We start from the raw sequence: 15,636 nt of genomic DNA, 5'->3' as shown, positions 1-15,636 counted from the left end.
CCTTGTTGGCTGCGTCACAGTCACGAAAGGGGCTACTTAATTAATTAATCCAATCCACTTTATTTATAGAGCACATTTAAAAACAACAAAGTTTACCAAAGTGCTGTACAAGTCCCACAACATAAGATAAAAAAAAAAGCATTTTTTTTTTTTTTAGCTTCAAATTAAAATCGAAGCTCGGCCCCGAAGCTTCGATTGCCAAAAGAAGCTTCGAAGGTCAGCCCTAGAAGTAACACTCCCCAGGTCTCTGAATAAGGGTTAGGAGGAACACTCCCCAGGTCTCTGAATAAGGGTTAGGAGGAACACTCCCCACGTCTCTGAATAAGGGTTAGGAGGAACACTCCCCACGTCTCTGAATAAGGGTCTGAAGGAACACTCCCCAGGTCTCTGAATAAGGGTTAGGAGGAACACTCCCCACGTCTCTGAATAAGGGTTAGGAAGAACACTCCCCACGTCTCTGAATAAGGGTCTGAAGGAACACTCCCCAGGTCTCTGAATAAGGGTTAGGGTTAGGGGGAACACTCCCCACGTCTCTGAATAAGGGTTAGGGTCTGAAGTAACACTCCCCAGGTCTCTGAATAAGGGTTAGGAGGAACACTCCCCACGTCTCTGAATAAGGGTTAGGGTCTGAAGTAACACTCCCCAGGTCTCTGAATAAGGGTTAGGAGGAACACTCCCCACGTCTCTGAATAAGGGTTAGGGTCTGAAGTAACACTCCCCACGTCTCTGAATAAGGGTTAGGAGGAACACTCCCCACGTCTCTGAATAAGGGTTAGGGTCTGAAGGAACACTCCCCACGTCTCTGAATAAGGGTTAGGGTCTGAAGGAACACTCCCCAGGTCTCTGAATAAGGGTTAGGGTCTGAAGGAACACTCCCCACGTCTCTGAATAAGGGTTAGGGTCTGAAGAAACACTCCCCCCGGCTCTGAATAAGGGTTAGGGTCTGAAGAAACACTCCCCCCGGCTCTGAATAAGGGTTAGGGTCTGAAGGAAGACTCCCCACATCTCTGAATAAGGGTTAGGAGGAACACTCCCCACGTCTCTGAATAAGGGTTAGGGTCTGAAGTAGAGATGTTCCGATACCATTTTTTCCTTTCCGATCCGATTCCGATACCTAAGCTTTGCGTATCGGCCGATACCGATACTTATCCGATACCAGTGCATACATTAAAAAAAAAACGATATTATATAAATTTTTTATAAATATATATTTTTTTTTTTTTTAACAAATACTGTTTTATATATACTGTTTTTTAGTCATAACTAGAAAGTAATGGTATTTATTCAACAACAGGTGATTGTATAGATTTGTATTAGTATCATTAATCAATGAGTATGGGGCTTCAGCACTGCAGATATACCCTACTCCAATGATCCACACGGACATTATACGTTGCTGCACTCGCTACCCACTGGCTCTGCAGATATACCCTACTCAGTCTGTCTACAAGGCTCCGTTCAGTAGCAGTCGGATCTGTTGTGATTTTTGCACAATAAATATTCAACATTCTCTTTTGAGACTCGGCCTCAGACTCTTATCATTTGGCACTAAAAGCTAAACATTGTTGCCTATATGGCTGTCCGCAACATGTCATTAATTGTGTACGCAACGTGCAATTGTGCAATGACGACGTTACCGTTAGCTAGCATGAGCTACCGGTATATGGGAAGACCATAGAAGACTGTAACGTTACTGGTGACATTGTGATTTAACTTGGAATACTCCTTTGCCAACTTGCTGTACTTTGCTTGCAGGTCTGCAGCCATTATTGCTGGATTATATGAATAGCCCCAACTTTAGCCAAGGTAATGTTAAAGCTAGCTTTCGGTTAGCTGTTCAATGCTAATAACACCAGCCACCAAGCGAACCCATGAGCTCCCCGTCAACACCGCTCTGTCGGGACGATGACATTTAAGAAAGTATCTGCTGTTAAAATGACAAATGGCATTGACACTTTAATCGATTAAGCACACGTTTGTTTTATAATGCTTACTCAACAGACCACAGTGTTGTTGATAAATTACGTCATATGGTATCGGTATCGGAACAACTCTAGTCTGAAGGAACACTCCCCACGTCTCTGAATAAGGGTTAGGGTCTGAAGGAACACTCCCCAGGTCTCTGAATAAGGGTTAGGGTCTGAAGGAACACTCCCCAGGTCTCTGAATAAGGGTTAGGGTCTGAAGAAACACTCCCCCCGGCTCTGAATAAGGGTTAGGGTCTGAAGGAAGACTCCCCACATCTCTGAATAAGACTGTGCTGGACAGGGCTTAGGAAGTGTCCTATTACTAAAGAGGAGCATTCAGCACAATGTATCACATTATCACATGTTATCCTTCAAACATTTATATTTAACTAGTATACTGCCATTGCCTATGCCGTAAAACAACTTAAGTCTAATATAAACAGATAAAGCGCAATTGGCAATGATGGTGTATTTATAATGTCAACTTGTTGAATGTGTTACACATGCTCTGCCTTTGTGTGGTGGTTTTTATACGATGGTAGTAATCCAGTCTTCAAAAGGCCAGACAGAGAAGGAGCCATGTTCCATTACAACAAGGAGAAAAAAGAAACGAGGTTTCCCCCCACAGTCCATATCACAATGTTACTAATGTTTGCTTTGGCAGTTCCTAGGATTGTCCTTGCTGTAGATCAAACGGAACAAATCTTATCTGTCAGTGTTTGTTTTGGCCTCGATATCGATGGCATCTTAGCGGGATTTGGATACGAGCAGAGAGCTACGTCTTGAAACAAGCCTGACTGGAGGATAAGGACGTTGGAAAATGTTTGGCTTTACTAAATTCCTGGGCCTTGCCTGAAATATGTCATGTCTTACGATGACTGTAGGCAGCAGCAAGGAAAAGAAAGCAGAAGAAAGCCTGCTAGAGCGCTGGTCTTCAAACTAGGGCTCGCAACACAGGGGTGGGTCTCTCGGGAGGGTCATGTGGGTCGTGGGATGAAGCCAAGAACATTTTAATATAGTGTTTAACCACATAACGTGCACCGGGACGTATACGTGCTCACAAGCATTTGGCTCGCAAGTCACGGCACTTTGCGAGCGTCTAGTGGCTCGGGCTGCATTTCTCGCCAAACATATAATATACCGTTCGAAAGATCTATTTGTTGCCGTTCGAACGCCACCTCACTCTACCAAATCCGTGCCTCAGTTCTCGAGTTACATGACGATATGTCAGGCGAGCGTCTTTTTACGCACCGCGCGTCAGATGATCACTCCGGACTCCAGACGCTCCAGAACGGCCAATCATCCGCTGATGGCGAAAATAATTGGTCAACATTGTAGCCAACGAGTGTAGGTTTCCAACGATACCCCACGTGGGGGGGTGGGGGGGGGGTGCGAATAAGGGAATTAGGTGAAAGTTGTGAGTGAATCAGACCTCTGTTACTCTATTTCATTAGCACTAAAAGTGATTTTCCTTTTAGGAAGCTCTGATCAACTCAGGCTTGGTTTTACGTGTTCGGGAGACTCATGTCCATAAAAACCTGATTATGACCATGTCTCTACCACAACGACAGCCTGAGCAGTCGCACATTGCTTTCTGGTTATCTTGCATAGCAAGATAAATGGCGCCGGTTTCTGTAGCCCTGTAGCTCTGGAATAAGTAGTGTGTTATCAGCATGCTTCATAAGACATAGATTGAAAAGTATCCGCCCGATTTGTACAAGTGATGGCTTATTTAAGGTATGAACCTGTACTTTCATATAATGAAAATAAATTATAAAAAATTAAGATCCCTCTAAACAACCCAGAGTCTGTGGCTGGTCACACATTAGTTTGAATATGGCCACCAGTGATGTCATCGAGGGCATTGAATCCTTGTGTTGTGTTAATTACAGCTCAATGAAATTATATGGTAGCAGTCCCTATAAGACAGGGTATTGCTGTTTTTTATTGCTGTAGATCAATGTCCCCGATGACATCACTGGTGGCCATATTCAAACTCATTCACTCACAATAACTGTCAAATTAAATGAATGTGTGCAAAACAGTTTTTAAACATAATTTGATCTTTACTTGCTGATGATAAAACATTTATTCAAATTTATTTGTCTTATGTTGGATAATACAACCTTTTCATGCCAAAAGCCTTTCAGTATTTGAATTTAAAATAAAATTCAGTCCCTGATTCCACTGAATTGAATGTGAATTGATCCCAACCCTGCCCAGTACTGGGAAGAGATGTTAGTATCCAGCTATCTTTTAAAATAAAATTGTATCTGAAAAGTTGAACCCTGTACCTTCTTAGGCTATAAAATCCACAGCCCACAAAATAATTTAATTACATATTGTAATTAAACGTTGTAATTTCACGAATTGAGACGTGAAAGGACTCCATAAACATAATGTGGTTATAATTTAATAAGATGTTGGCGATGGTGCAAGGTATACGATACCTGTATATCTTTGAATGGTCTTCCTAGTTTTATTTTACATAAACATTGTTCTCTCCTCACTTGAACTCTACCATTGCGGGTTCTTATTGACTTTCCCATGTAGGAATGTACTGTCTCCGCTGCTTGAGACGTCTGGTGGGTTCCAAATAAAATCCCCCCTCTGCCGGTGAGTTCCCCACCGCGGTGAAAAGGTTGGGGAACCCCCGCTGTAGCGTGAAGTTCGTGAACCTATCGGTGGCATGGCAAATTCTTCTGCTTAATGATTTAGGCAGAGACATCTCCGATAGCGTTTCTGCGGTGAAGTCATTGACAGGGAAGGCCACTGTGAGATTGGGGCCCTGTTAAACCTAATGATGAGTTACAAGGGCCAGTGTTGTAGTCGAGTCACTAAATCTCGAGTCTCGAGTCCCCAGTGTTCGAGTCCGAGTCACCAAAGAATAGTCGATTACCCTAGTCCAAGTAATCAAGGTTGAGTCCAGTCATAGAGCTGACATACAAATAAAAAAAGGTCTACATTAAACATAAATGACACAGCGGTCACCATTTCAAAGGGAGTTTATTTACTTTGTGACACAATAGCCAAACCAATGCACTAGCCATTAATATCTTATGCCAAATGATGTCCTATTACAAAATAATATTTAAAAAAATAAATGTATTTATCAATTAACAAGTCCAAGTCTGCACCTTCTGAGTCCGAATGCAGTCAATGCTTGAGTTCAAGTCGAGTCACGAGTCCTGAAAATCAGTCCTGGACTTGAGTACTACAACACTGACAAGGGCCATACTGAGGGACTGGGGGCCCTGTAGATTTAAGTCTACACTAATGGGGTGTCCTGGTTCACCATGCTAGGGTGGGCCTGGGTTCCAATCTGGCTTGTAACCTGTAGTGCTTGCCATCCCATCTTTCTCCTCCTGTCTCACACAAAACAGGACGGCCAAGGAAGCAGAATTTATTTTATTGTATTTAGGGGACATTATAATTGCCATTTTCTCTGAATAATTAAAGGATTAAACAGAATATTATTATAAATTTTTCTTTTTTTGAGTGCTGGCCTTACTTACTCATCGATTTCCCATGTTGGGATCTGATTTTCCATCGCAGATTTTTGGTGTATGGATTGCTTTCTCCATTTTTACCCTCATGTCATCTTTGTCATCTCTTATTATACAGTATTTGTCAATAGAAGTTAATAGAATGTCCCCCACCTGTGCAACCCTGTCACGAGCCAGTTTTAGAAAGTGTTCTTCTTCAGCATCTCACACTTCATTAGTACACATGCTCACTGTGGTCAGTTGGGGATATATGCCTCTAATGAAGAGGAGCTCCTCAAGAGATCTGTCTGGCTACCCTCCTCGCCCAAACACAGGGCTTGAAATTAAGGGGCATCCTATATGTCTCAATTGTGTCAGAGATGGTCCAAAACTGGGATGGTAGATGGGAACAATTCATATTCAATCACATAGTTGGATTCAGGACAATTCCCCTTCAGTTTGGGATTAATAAAACATTTTGTATGGTTCTGGGACAGTTGCGAAACTCTTACCCACTTCCACTCCTCACACTGCCCACACTGAGTAATGGCTCGATTTAGACTCTAATACAAGAGACTAATCTATACTAAGAATTCTCCTAGTATGAAACGCATCATAATTTTTGAAGAATTAAGGCATCTCAACGCAGGTACCCAGTCCATATGCTTTACTGTCAGTGTGACTGAATAATATATGTGTGTGTTATGGAGGATATACAGCAGTCATGCAGCCATCTGGGATGGCCAGCCTAAAACCAAAGCCCTTCCAATACTGATCGAGATTAATTAGAGTGAGTCAGGAAGAGTAAGCAATAGAGAGGGAGACAGCGAGCGCTGATATAAATTCAAATCAGAGACACTGCATCTAATCAGGTCTCTTGAGCGGTTGCCATAAGGACATCATTCAACCGAGGAACAACACTGCACTTAGTAATTAGCTTGTTATAAATTATGCATGGGAACTTTTAACCTTTTTCCTACTCTGATACCAATCATTTCTGCTTTCTAAAACCTGTCTTGTGTTTTGAACGGGGGCCTGCATCACGGTTTCCAGTCATTTTGAAAATGGTAATTCACTTCTTATGACATCTCTTTTATTCCCTTCTGCGAAAATCAGGTTTTGTTAGAGTCTTTGGGGGTGGGCTCAAAACACAACACAATGATTTTGTTTGGAATTTCACAGACACGTCTCTTTTCTGTTATCACAGAAACTTGTGTGTGTGAGCATGTTGTTTCTATTAGGTTAAATGGTTTGTTAGAGGCCGGGCCTGAAGTCGAATCGCATTAAATGATTGGCTATGATGGACACGAAATGCCAAGAAGTGCAGGACCATCTCTCAACCCCAGGCTCCGCTCACATAGAGGACCGCACAAGGTCCTTGAAGTGCTTAAAGTGCTGGAATTCCTTGAAAACAACCTACTTTTTAACAAGGTGCTTAAAAAGTCCTTGAAATTCAAATCAACCTTTCGCATTGAATGTTTTGTTCATCCATGATCAAATTGTTCTGATTCAATAAGATCTGATGAGTCGCTGTCTCGCGTGCTCTTCGCACGTGATGCTCTAGCTGGCAAGCAGGCCAAGAAGATGCTTAAAAAAAAACAGCATTTAAAAGTGAATTGTATTCTTTGAGTGACATCCTTGGAAATGAAAAATTGTACTTGGAAATGTACTTAAAAGTCCCTGAGTTTTATTTTGCAATGTGTGGGAACCCTGAGGACCACTTTTTGGCACATGAAGTCATTGTGTTTACACTCTACCCTGACCGTGCTCCAGCTGTAAGGTGCAGTGGCACACTCTGAGACACTGAGGCTCCACCAGTTCCCCTTGTCTTTTCTGTCATCTATGGCGTCATCAGTGATCAGAGAGAGTGTCCTGCCTGTGAACTCGGGGACATCTCCCCAGGGAGCCTGAGAAGGTCACGGTCAAGGACCCGTTTTTACAAGCGTTGTGTGTTCTCCGGAGCTGAAAGCAGCCATCAAACGGTGAGGCAGTGCTGTCTAGGGAGTGTGTGTCTGTCTGTGTGTGTGTGTGTGTTAGTGTCTGTGTGTGTGTCTGTGTGTGTCTGTATCTGTGTGTGTGCGTCTGTCTGTCTGTGTGTGTGTGTCTGTGTCTGTCTGTGTCAACCAGTCCTCTTGGCGCTGCTGGCCTCTCTGGCTCCACAGTCGCTAAGGCCAGACACACTGTCTGAGTTGCCTATAGACAGGGGGACATCTAGAGACCACTCCTCCAACTTAACAAGCAGGCTGTTTAGCCGGAGTCCTCTCTGCTCTTTGACCGTTGGTTGTGTGATAGTAAAGGGTTAACCTTCTGTCGTGTGGCAGTGAAAGGGTTAACCGTTTGGTAGTGCGACAGTGAAAGGGTTAACCACTCGCATTTGGGCAGAGGCCCCCAGGTTGACCCTTGACCCCCCCCCCCATCTGATCCACTGCTATGGCTGCTCTGATAGCTGAATGGCCAGGTTAAGCATAGCTAAGTAGTGTGGTGAAGGGAACCCATGTTCCAGGCTATAGGGGGGAGACCACAGGCCCCCCATTTAACTTTAATTTATGACTAGAAATGGGGGGGTGGGGGTGAGATTGTGAGTCTGTTATCTGTTATTCAGAGGAGAATGTCTTGCATGCTTCGGTGGACACTCGCTGTGTACTTCCAGAGACAGCGGGATGTGTAAGTCTCATGAGCTGCACAATTTTTTTTTTTTTGAGTTATAACGTGGAGTGATTTGCAGTGAGTGCTGCAGCTGTCTCCGTTCTGGATCAGAGACACAGATGTGATCAATGCACAGAGGCAGGTCCAGTTGGAGCCAATCGCCTGGCACCAGGGTTCGAAATTCACTTCATAATTTTTTTTTATTGCCCCCCCCCCCCCCTCCTTAACCACATAACAAGCGCCCAGAAAAGCAGCAATTGTTTTTACTTGAACTCGAGGACTGCATACTTTTTTTGCAAAGTGTATCTTTATACTTTAGACTTATAGCACATGCATAAGCCTGGTCTCTTTTGAAAGATAACATTCTGGAGTTTCTTACACAATAAAGAGAAATCACTTTTAGTGCTAATGAAATAGAGTAACATAGGGCTGAACTTGAGTTGTACATGTAATTGTGTACTCACGTTTTTCGGTAGTAGTTGCAATATCCAAAAAAAGAATATCCAAAAAATGCAAACAAAATATATATTATAAATATATATATAATTTTTTTATCATTCCATTTGGGCTGTGGGGGGTACTTAATGTCTGAAGGAGTCGACTGAAGGCTCCTTGTCCTCTGCGAAAGCATGCAATTGGTCCACTGATGGATACATCTTGATATTTGTCTAGTGTGTTCATTAGACGGGTGAAATCCTCTTTCAGTGCCTCTGTGCCCATTTTCTTAGGCAGTTAGCCTCGCTGGTATGCGCGCCATTAGCATTAGCCACGCTTCTAGGCCTCTTAGCTTTTGGAAAGAATGATCCCAAAAAGACTCAAATAACAAATAAAGGGCGGCTTGGTGGTGTAGTGGGCAAGGCACTCGCCATCAACGCTGGAGACGCTGGGTTTCTAATCCAGCTCTCGGCGTTGCTATCAGCTTGGCTGGTCGTTCATACTAACACAATTGGCAGTGTTAGGGGTGGGAAAGCTGATGGGTGGGTCCTGGGCGTTGTGGACAGCGACCCCTACAGTTCGGTCGGGGCGCCTGCACAGCGAGGGTAGGATCTGGAGGGAGGTTGTGTGACCTTCCACACGTTACACTCTCCCGGTGAGAATCTGCGCTGCCAGGCTGGCTGCCAGCTGGCTGCACATGTGTCGGAGGAAAGCATGTGACAGTCTCCGGCCTCCCTTACCAACAGTAGGGGGCAGTGCGCAACAACCAGGAAGGGGGTTGGGAATTGGCATAACGACTAACAGTGGGATGGGAGAAAAATCGGAAAAAGGAGAAAAAAATAATATTATATATATATATATTTTTTTTTGCATTCGACTAAGAGGTTGGCAGATGACTATGGCTCCTTTCTATCGATTAGTCGACTATTCGACTAGTCGAGGTCAGCCCTACGATTCACCAAACTCTAACGAAGCATCTTTACCCAAGTTCAGCATCATATCCTGTAAAGCTGATATTATCTGCTGCAGATATACATGAGAACAGCACTTAACTCTCTCTCTCTCCCTCCGTCCCTCACAGTGACCGACACCATATCTCCACTTCCATCCCGGTGCCGGCCAAGTCCCAGCTCAGCGTGTCGGCGGACTCCGAGGTGGGCTTCCCCGGCTACACCAGCAGCCCGGACCCGGGCCTGAGGAAGAGGGCCAGCTCGGAGGTCACCCCTCCGGCCAGCTACGACACAGCCGTGGCCAAGCAGCAGCTGCCCTCCGATCACCCGGCGCCACCCTCCCCCTCGCCCAAACACCTGTCCTCCTCTCTAGACGCTGGCATCAACCTGGCCAACACTCTGGAGACCAAGGAGGAGGAAGAGGGGGAGGAAGTCGGGGAGGTGGAGATGGAGATGGAGGGAGAGGAGGAGGGGGTGGCTGAAAGAGAGGTTGAAGGAGATGGAGAGTTGGAGGTGGAAGAGCAAAAAGCCAGCAGCAGCACTGCTGGCTCCAAACCCTCTACTCCGGTGCTGGACACTGAGGGCGTGGGGCCCGCCAGCCAGCAGACAAGGGCCATGAACGGCTCCTCGGTGCCAGGGGAGGGGTTCGCCGCCGGGCCCACCGGCCTGCTCCCCCCAGAGCTGCGCTGTTCGGTGGAGCAGGCGGAGGAAATCATGGGCACAGAGGCCACAGGGCTGGGGATGGGGCTGGGCCTGGGCCTGGGCCTGGGCTTGGGCCTGGGTCTGGTAGACGGGGCCCAGATGGAGGACGACTACCCCTGCATCCCCGTGGAACATGCTGTGGCCGTGGAGTGCGATGAACAGGTGCTGGGCGAGCTAGACGTCGCCGGCTTCGAGGAGTTCTCCAGACGCATCTATGCACTAAATGAGAATATGCCCAGCTTTCGGCGACCGCGCAAGAACTCGGACAAGTGACCGGCGAGGGACCTGAGTGGAGAGAGAGGACCTGAGTGGAGAGAGAGAGAGGAGTGTGAAAGTGACCAGCGAGGGACCTGAGTGGAGAGAGAGGAGTGTGAAAGTTGGACAAATGCATGGGTATGACATGCAACCAGTCAGGGACATGAATGGAGAGGAGAGAGCTGGAGTCCCTCCCTCTTCCCGAGCATCATAGAATCAAAAACAAACACAGGAGTTATTCTGGAATAATGACCAATTTGCACTTCTTGTAAAACATTTCTATAGTAATCCTTGAAATGACGTGCAATCAAAAGAAAAATTATTGGGACAGTGAGGTAAAGTTGATCCTTTGTTTTTTTGCTGTGGAAAAATCTTGTCTTTTTCAAAAGTGAAAAATAAAAAAATCTGTCTTTTTCTTCTCTTAAGCCAAAAGTGCAGACTGAAAGCTCTTGTATTCTGTGTGCTTTTTAGCGTTTTATGTAACCTCATGTTAAAACAGGTTATTCTAAGCCAGTCCTCCCGATAACAGGTTAGCTGTAAGATTTGTATTTTGGTCATCAAGTCTTTTATGCAACAACTGCTTGAAGGCTGATTGGCTGACTGAAGTCACATGCTCAGGTTCCTCACATACGATGGAGAAACACAGGGTCCCTTATATGCATTCAGACTTGTGGGCGCTTCCATAGATATAAAGACTAGATGACTCACCCGCGCTGCTGGCCAACGGAGACCGACGTTGCCACATGGCGGCTATCTTACTACAGGGTAGCACGCCCACTCATAACATGAGTGTCTATGGTGCATGTACTATTGAAATAACCATAGCTTGCTACATTTTCAACCATTTGGTTTGTTAAAAACGTCAGATGTAGTTATCATACTGCATACTTATAATGGACTTTCATATGAAGATACATTAACACATTGGGTGCCAACAACGAGAAATCTCGTTGTTGGCCGCCATGCGTTGGTTGCCAATCACGAGATTTCTCATTATTTAATCGTTATTTCTTTTATTAGCGATATCCATTCATTTTTCATCCGTCTAGCCTGACATTATCATTGGGAATGGCTCTGAGCTCGAAAAGGGCAAATACCGCCCCCTATCGTCTCCCGGATGGTAATGCACATCATTGGATTGGATTGGATTGAGTGAAAAAGTGCATCAGAGAGAAACTCCGCCCCAGGGTTTCCCCACCTCTGGCAAGCAGTGTCGTGTTACCAGAGTCACTGGCGAGGCTGGAATCAGCTTGGATCATACTTTTCGGACTATAACGTTGGATCAATAAGCGTGATTAATATTTGGAATGGCGATCAGGAATTAGATTCATCTTTTTGCAGAACATCTGATCTGAGGTAAGGAATCTATTTTACCAGTTTTGGGTTAATCAGAGTTGTTTTTCACAGATTGCACAACGTGTGTGTGGCGTTCGGCGCTGAGCGTGGCACGAATAAATGATTTTTCAGCCCGCTTTTGTATCGTGCATAAGAACACAAATACTCTCGATAATCTAGCGTTTATTTGGAAACGATTAATAAATCAGCCGGAAAATGACAACGTGTGTTTTGTGTATTCCAGTAAATGGCTATTTTTTCGCGGATTTCTCTGGAATTACTAGAAATCTCCGAAACTATACTCGTATTCAAAACGGTATAAAACGGAAATGTACTGATGAAAAAACAATCTGTTTCGTACATGTTGACTGCAAGCAAGTCATTGATAAGCGACGGGTGTATTAGACACATAGCCATACTTTTCTTTTTTTTTACGATTTTCTTTTTGCGTTTATCGCTTTATTCTACTGGGCAGTCCAGTAGAGAGAGCGAGAGAGAGGTGAAACGGGAGACAGAGTGGGGGGAAGACATTCATCAAATAACGACGGGTTTGGGAATCGAACCCGGGTCGGCCGTGCTGCGACTCAGCGCGTTATGTGGTTCGCCACTGGGGCGCCCTCATAGCCATAATTTAAGATATAGTTTAAGCGTTCGCAAATGTGCTCGTCCTCCAATTGATTAGAGTGGTGGCACACAAGCGATAGATCGTCATTCATCATTAGCACCCAATGTGTTAAAGTCCTTGAATTTAATTTTGCATTGTCTGTGGGAACCCTGCTTCAAGCAACAAATAATTGTCTCCTTGCTGCTTCATGGACCAGATTCCAGCAACAAAATGTTCTTTTTTAAGACCTGCTGGTATTCACCACTCTAGTCGCAGAGTGGAGGAAGATTGCCAAGTTGAAGGGAGAGCACCGGTTCTGACACGAGATGCCAAGGCGCCGTGATTCCGGGGTTCCCCGTTCTCATTTTGCTGCTGCTGCCGTTCAGATTGAGAGCCAAGCATGTGTCGCTGGTCTTCCCAAGGCTCATCATAAAGCTGTAGCTTTAGCTTGTGAGAGAGTCCAATTCCCACCCTTCTCCCTTCACACCTGAGCCTGATGGGATGGTGGACGAGTATTTACGTGGTCCTGCACCTCACTGGCTGTGGTGTGTGGGGAACATTAACACTTTGACTGCCGGAAAACGCTTTAAAGCGTCATTCCCGGCCATGCTCAAGTTGCCGGAGGACGCTGTACAGCGTCCTTATATCAATATTTCAAAAATCTGCGATCGGATTCATATTTCCCCTCCGCTGGCCTGAGATCCACCAGGAGGACCCACTGAGCTCTCTGGCGGTTCAGGAGCGCCATCTGGTGGCCGATCGGCGCAATCGCCAAACAGGAAGTGCTATGGAGGTTGTGCTGGTCGACCATATTACTTCCGGGCACTCTGTTTGGCTCACGGGACTCGATCTCGACACAATACATAGCGATCGATTGCCAATAACTCGATAAACAACATATACATACATATATACTATTATACAAGCTGGAAATGGACCCGATATTTCTACATACCATAATAGGTAAATGACTGTTCCACGCTCATCGCCCAACGGCGCGAGGAGGATACGGTAAGATTCAGCGTTATTTTTGATCGTATTCCATATAAACTGTTATGATGAACATATCACCCACACTAGATGAATGATATAACGCTGCCCACGGAATTATAAACGATCCCCCGCCCATCCGGTCATCATCAGATCATACGTAGATCATTCTAGAAGTACGTCCAATTGAAATTTTTTATATCGCCCCGATTGCCATCAAACTGTATTTCATCATCAATATAATGCATTTGGGGCTATATATCACGTTCTGGAGAAAGCTGCAGAAAGAGATGAAAACATACTTATACATTAGACCATACTTTACTATGAATATGTGAATGAAAAAGTTTAACGTTGCTACACAATGAACAATACATAATTTATAGGACTTTGAATGGGCCCTAATAATGGCAATGTAGCAATAGAATTAAAAAAGTTATAGCCCTGCAAAGAAGGGGAATTTCTCCATAGACAAATAGCGCTGGCAATCCAGTCATTTTCCGGATTTCTGGCCGGCACCCATAGTGTTAATGTTCTGTGCCCAATATACATGAGTAATTGCGATCGACTGGGATTTATTCATTTGAGTACTTTCTGACTGAGGTAAGATCTATCTTAGGTGACCTGCTGGTATTTTTTTTACGTAAAAAAAGTGTTGTCGTTTACCGGACGTAAAACTTGCTTTTGGTAACGATCACAGTTTTGAGTTAAAACGCTAAACATCGCCCCATTTCCAAAATAATCAAGTATTTTTCCATAGATCGCGAGATATGACACATTATATGCAATAAGCCCAAATAGTTCTGGTTGATCGCCTGAAGCTCCAAATACTTCAGTTTTAAGCCATACATATTGGATCAGATATTTCTTTCTATAAAAAACAGCATTTGAAAGTTAATTGTATCCTTTTAAATGCCCTTTTAAAATGAAAAATAGTGCTTCGAAAAGTACTTTGCAATGTCTGGGAACCCTGGACATATGCAATTTACAGCCCAGCATCCTCCATCCTACTATCATTGACGAGATTCAATCACTACTGTCCAAACAGGTCATTTCTAATGTCCCACCGCTGGACATGATGAAAGGGCTTTACTCCAGGTATTTTTTGGTCTCCCAAGAAAGCCGGAGGTGTCGGACCTACAGTACAGTATCCTAGACCTGCAGTTAAAACGTTCAGAATGAAGAAGTCGTCTTTATTTGTCATGCAGATTCAACACACACACATGCGATGGCGACCCACAGGAACACACACTTGCACTGAGGCGCTGAATGAAATGTTCTCTGCACTTCCCATCCCGTCGTCCTTCCCCCCAAGGGCTGCGGCGAGCGCCGCGCCCAGGGACCAATCCAAGTGCTCCCGTCCGTCTTCGTCAGGGACAGCGTTAGCGATCTGTTGTGCATGTTTCCATTGGGTTTATCTTATCGGGAGGTGAAACCCTTGTGAGCACGGGGAGAACATACAAACTCCACACAGAAAGGCCCGGGAGATACCCCACCTGGGTAACTGGCAACACGGCAACCTGGTCCCCAAGTGGGAATCGAACCCACATGAGGCGACAGTGTTAACCACTACACCACGTGCCGCCAAAACAGGTAATTTCTAGTGTCCCACCGCTGGACATGATGAAAGGGCTTTATTCTAGGTATTTTTTGGTCTCCCAAGAAAACCGGAGGTGTCGGACCTACAGTATCCTAGAGACCTGCAGTGAAAACGTTCAGAATGATCAGTCTTTTATGCTCTGTCCTACAGTGGGGGGGGGGGGGGGTTCACATCCATAGACTTGAAAGATGCCTACTTTCACGCTATCCCCGTCTTTCCACCACACATGGAATTCCTTCATTTAGCTTTTTCAAGGGAAATAGCATACGAATACTAGAGGATACTATTCGAAGTAGAGGAAGTTACCGTCAAAGATGCTGTCTGCCGGGCGGTATGGCTTCAGCACCCAGCAGTTCGTCTGGGTCTTCTTCATGTGCGCCAAATACAGAGATGGTTTTCTCTTAAATAAATCCACCCTGTATGCCAGAAGAACGACCTGGACCACAGAGATCCCCTCAAAGGGTATTCCTATGTATTCGTACCTCTACTACCATCCCATGTGACGGTCTTCACAGACTCCTCCCTTGCAGGCTGGCGGAGGATTGTAATTCTCACTCTCTAGGGGGGCAGGTGGACAGACAACCCCTACCCATCATCACATCAACGTGTGTGGTGTAGCACCAGGTCAGCATGTAGGTTCCCTGTGTCCTGATGCAGCTTCTGGCAG

General features: G+C 45.1%; 1 protein-coding gene across 1 annotated transcript in view; it reads left to right on the top strand.

The window, feature by feature from the left end:
• Window positions 1-10,842, top strand: part of uvrag (UV radiation resistance associated gene) — a 424,373-nt gene extending 413,531 nt beyond the window's left edge. The window contains exon 12 of the mRNA XM_084319596.1: window positions 9,615-10,842. Within this exon, the coding sequence (XP_084175722.1) occupies window positions 9,615-10,458 (844 nt within the window). The 3' untranslated portion in view covers window positions 10,459-10,842. The remainder of the gene's footprint in view (window positions 1-9,614) is intronic.
• Window positions 10,843-15,636: the final 4,794 nt, after the last annotated feature.

Source organism: Notolepis coatsorum (genome assembly GCF_963971535.1).
Source record: "Notolepis coatsorum genome assembly, chromosome: 8".
NCBI classification, from domain to species: Eukaryota; Metazoa; Chordata; class Actinopteri; order Aulopiformes; family Paralepididae; genus Notolepis; species Notolepis coatsorum.
The sequence above is the reverse complement of the archived record's forward strand: the minus strand, read 5'-3'. Positions and strand labels throughout refer to the sequence as shown.